A 5,151-nucleotide genomic window follows, 5' to 3' on the forward strand; every position below is an offset into this window, starting at 1 on the left:
ATAAACAAATTTATTATTAACACAGTCTAAGATACGATGTTCTATATTTTATCCGGATATTATTACCTGTTTTCTTTCGCTGTAGAATTGTGTTCCCTTTTTTATTCAGCTACAAATTTCTCTCAGATCTAACTTCCACAAAGAAATATTCTTCATTGCAGCGTTAGACAAAGAATCAAACGTTATTATTCTTATATTTCTTCTTTAAAATAGCCTTGCTAAATTTTCAATTTTGAACTTACCAGTTTAGATAAATGTTAATGGATCGTCATTGCAGTAATCCGTATGTAAAAATAATAACCTCTGATCACTCTCTTCTCATCCACGGTGCAATGAGGAAAATTTAAACCTACTTACTTTTATACAGTTTGCAATAAATATCCGATCGAACACAAGAAACAGCGGAGAACAATGTACTATCGAAAATGTTACATCATCAAATATATCTTCCGGTATGGATGTTACAGAGACGTGAGTCCATAATCGGATTTTATCGCCGATGGCGGTACAGGAGCTGATACTTGTGACAATCCAGGAGGGCTGGTAGCCGGAGCGAGTGGACTGATACTTCCGGAACTTATGTGTCCCAATGGTCCTCCCGTCGGACCGTCCATCATTCCACCCACGTGAAGATGACTCAGCTGCGCTTGGACATGAGCCAGAGAATGAGGGTGACCTTGAAAGCTTGGATGGACCACGGGAGGAGGAAGAGTAGTGCTGACCCCATGAACTTCGCCCATATCGTGACCGATGTTTGAGTCCAGGCTGTTCTCCATACCGCTGGAGGGCGAGTTGTTGTTTTTCCTTTGGCTGTTATTGTTACCCGTGCCGGACTTTGCTCGTGTCGCCGAAGTCTTCGCCGACTTCGCCGTTGCTGGCGGCGCTTGGCCGTTTGCGTTCTTCCTGCGCACGTTCTTCGTATTTGGCAGCTTGTTGTCTTTCTTCCATTTCATACGACGGTTCTGAAACCAGATTTTGATCTGTCGCTCCGACAGGACCAGGTTATGAGCAATCTCGATTCGTCGTCGTCTCGTCAGGTACCTATTGAAGTGGAATTCTTTTTCCAGTTCGAGTATCTGATGCCTCGTGTAGGCAGTTCTCTGTCGCTTTGGCTCCATTCCAGGTGTATACGAGCCGTTCGCTAAAAGAAAAAGACAAAAATCGAAATATATTATTACAGTGAGATTATAAATAACGGCAGAGTTACAAGGACATTATTTTCTTCTTTATCTGAAAAGAATATGGCTATGCAAATGTGATTATTCTAAACGCGTGTGGACTTTACTTTAAATTTGGATTCTTTAACAATTTAGAATTGACACTCTCTTAAGAAAAATACGACTAAACTTTCTTTTTTCTAAGACTAAGTCTAAAGACTGGAGTTTCTTTTTATTAAGTACTTCATTTTTATAAGTAAAGTTCCTAGAAAAAAAAACCCAGTTCTTAAATTTAATATTCGCAACAGGATATCCATTTTTACTATTTAAAAATTATCAACACTTTCACATATTTTTATTAAAGAAAAAATAACTTCAAATTCCTCAAAGAATTCATCTTTAAGATGAGACTTACATGTTACGTAATGTTTCTGTATGTGTTCTGTATGTTCGAAATTATACAAAATGATCTATCAATAAATTTCAATTATCGATCTTTCAAGCACATACACACATAATTAGAAACAATCTTCTTGAAAAAAATCTTAATATGATTAATTTTTTAGATCTCTATATCACGATTAACGATGAATAACTTTTTACAAATTGAATTTCAAAGGTAAAAGTAGAACAAAAAAATTTAGTGTATTATACCGAGGTATATGTATAATTTCACGTAAATAATTTTTTAACAAAATTGTAATTTTGCAGATTCACTTATTAATAATAATATATAATATTTATAAGATACTTTATATTCAATGCTTTATACTAATAAAATTGTATTTTTACACGTGCTATAAAAAATTTCTATAACTTTTTAATGTTTGCTAACATAAGCAGAGAATATTCTCATTCTTCTCATTTATACGAAAAATTAGCCATTTCCATTTTTTCTAATTCTCATCGCTAACATTGTTATTATTAGCTCGCCACAATGTTACAAATAAATCTTAAGGCTACTCTTCTCCAATGCGATTTATTGCATCGTTATTAGGTTCACTAAAGTTTCTTTTTGTGACTTGTTTTCTACGCATTTTACGTGTATCTATTCACAAAAACCTAGTAATAAGTTGCGTGAAAAAAAAAAAGGTATAATATCGGATGCTCACTATAGAAATCTTTTTCTTCCGACCGCTAAAATGTAGTGCAGCCATGTGATGAATGCTCAAGCAGTGACAAAACCCTGCCATTTCAACAAAAAAAGAAAAAGGATTTCCTACTTTGCACATATAATTATTACCGTAATTATTAAATATCTCTTGCGTTGATATCTACAGAGATATTTTATGCATTTAACATTTTTTTATATACCATATGACTACGTCATGGCCGTTTTAAATAGCATCAAAGTCAGTTGAAGTGACTTTTTGTAATCTGATCAATCCGCAAGATACGCCGGTTGAGTTGCGGAGGCAGAGAATACGCATATGTAAATTCACGAGGCTAAAAAGTGTCAATATATGTGCGTACACATGCACATTGGTCTTGCTAAGTAGCTTTTAAAAAAATATAGAAACAATAGATTATCCTTTACATAACCCATAGGTTAGTTTCAAGATTAAACGATTCGATAATTGCCTTGTCGAACATATTCGTGAAGTTTTTCAGAACTTATTAAAAGAATACATTAATAATTGATTAATGTTTGACAGAAATATTTAAAAACGCAGATGTAAATATTAATAATAAACTGCCAAAATGTCCAAAGTACTCTCGAAAACAATCAGATACTATTGAGATACACAACGAACGATCAAATAAACGGATTGGGAGAAAAAAAATGTATCTCGCCGTGTGCCAGGTTGATATTAATATTTGTGAGTCATGCTAGTAGCAGTCCATGGTGGTCCGTTCAATTCGATAGAGGAAACATGGGAACAAGTTCAGTCTAGAATCCGTGCAGACACATTCCATTCCGAGCTGACCGTCGGTCTCGCGGAGGCCCCTTTCAACTCCGACGTCCGGCGACCGTACTTCGACAACCAAAGGGGAGAGATTGCAGTCTCTGACAGCCCGACGGACGAGCATACCAAAGTTCAGAGATTTCAAATATTAAATCGCACGACGCGCCCAGCGTAATGGAAAATGTAACGTCATACGTTTGGGGAATATTTTCATCTAATAATTATAGACAGTTAAATAAATTTTTATCATTTGTGTATATATACTAAAGTTTTTCAATAATTTCCAAGTTATAATTATACGTTAAATTCTAATGTTTGAATTCTTATATATTTTCTGTTGAAATAATTATTTTTTTAGAATGATTATTTATTCTCTGTAGTTTTATATATATGAGGTTTTATATTATTAGCAAATTATTTTTGAGATACTTTTCCTAATTTTCTACCAGAATAAATTTTTCATAAAAGTTCTTTTTTGTATTTTTTTCTTATTGCATATTATAGGCTATTAAATTTCCGATCAAATTATGTGTGTATATGATATCATAATACATATAATATCAAAGAATCTTATGTAGAATATTAAAAATTGAATTAAATTTTCAATAATAACACTGTCTCTTCTATCATCTTTCTCTCTTATCATATTATCTTATAAGATTTTAATTTGCATTTGTAATGTAAGAACATTGCATTTTTGTTTTACAACGTTGATTTTTAAGGGTTACTAGAATAAAAGTTTTTATATCAAGCAGTTTTTTTCTCTAAAAGAATCCATTATGATATTCGGTTTTACAATATGGTGTGGGAATCTTTTTTATTGTATCATACAGTGGGTTCGAAAGTAATACTTGCAAGCTGGAATGAGCAGCACTTTCCGAGATCAAGCGGAATAGAAATTTTTATAGCAGCAAAGCTGGTCTAATTTTGAAGGAATATTACGTTGCAAAAACTATTTTTGTATATATCTGAAAAGCTACTTTGTATATACCTTGTATCTTCAATTTTTTCATATATCTGAGAAATATATGGTTTTTCTGTAATTCTTGGCCATGTCATATACAAATATGGCAAACCCTAGAAATAAACGCATAACAGATATACTGCACTTAATTTTTATAATTTGTAGAACATTAATTAATGAACCTGTATGCTGTAGTTACGTTCACAAAATCATCTTTTTATCTTTATGAGAATAGGAAGCACGCGTATATTAGTTCTGGAAGTAATTGTCTCATTAATTATGAGAGAAGAACTACATTCGCTTTAATTGCCGTAATTATAACAGTCGGGAGCTTATACCATCACCGGCAATATCTATCTAATTCCATATCTCGAGCACCACCAACGACGAACGTCTACTTAAAACACGCGAGGGAAATTCTGTGTCGAATTCCGAAATTTGTATTATTGACCGCAGCGGTGAATTGTGTTGCGAAACTTCTATTCTTGAAGTATTTGCTACCGTATGAAGGATGAAGATATATTAGGCGTAACCGAATTCATCTATAAAATGAGGTGCCGCTGAAACCTCACACAGGTGATCACAAGGTGCAACGATAAATTTCGGCCCATAAGTCTTCAGGCCGTTCTAAAGCGCCATCACCTTGCGCGCATATAATGCAGTGTATATCCATTAAATACACAAACGGAGATACTTTGGACAGGTGTGTATTTGGCGGATCCAAGAAAACAAATTTACTACAAAATCTAGGCATTTTTGTATCGCAACATATAAGCATTCATTCAAATCCACAAATATTTTTTTCTGCTTGTTTTATTTGAATAACATTAATAAGTAAATAACGCGATAAATAATGATAAATATTCAATCAATTTTATTTAAATTTTTTTTGTTTGATTAAGAAGAAAAAATAATCGTCGAGAATCGAGGCATGTGAGATATATGTAGAACATATAATTCATATTTATAATATAAATTAAATTATATTTTATAAATAATATTTTATGTGTGTGTGAATTATGTGTAATTATTTTATGAATTATATTATATGTGTGTGTGAATTATATGTAATTATTTAATGAATTATATTATATGTGTGTGTGAATTATATGTAATTATTTAA

At 32.6% G+C, this 5,151-nt stretch overlaps 1 protein-coding gene across 1 annotated transcript in view; it reads right to left on the bottom strand.

Annotated features, from left to right (window-relative positions):
• Positions 1-5,151, bottom strand: part of LOC115235583 (homeotic protein deformed) — a 7,555-nt gene continuing 2,404 nt past the window's right edge. The window contains exon 2 of the mRNA XM_029807478.1: positions 1-1,141. Coding sequence (XP_029663338.1) covers positions 462-1,141 — 680 coding nt within the window. The 3' untranslated portion in view covers positions 1-461. The remainder of the gene's footprint in view (positions 1,142-5,151) is intronic.

This window comes from Formica exsecta, unplaced genomic scaffold, assembly GCF_003651465.1.
Source record: "Formica exsecta isolate Colony F162 unplaced genomic scaffold, ASM365146v1 scaffold228, whole genome shotgun sequence".
NCBI classification, from domain to species: domain Eukaryota; kingdom Metazoa; phylum Arthropoda; class Insecta; order Hymenoptera; family Formicidae; genus Formica; species Formica exsecta.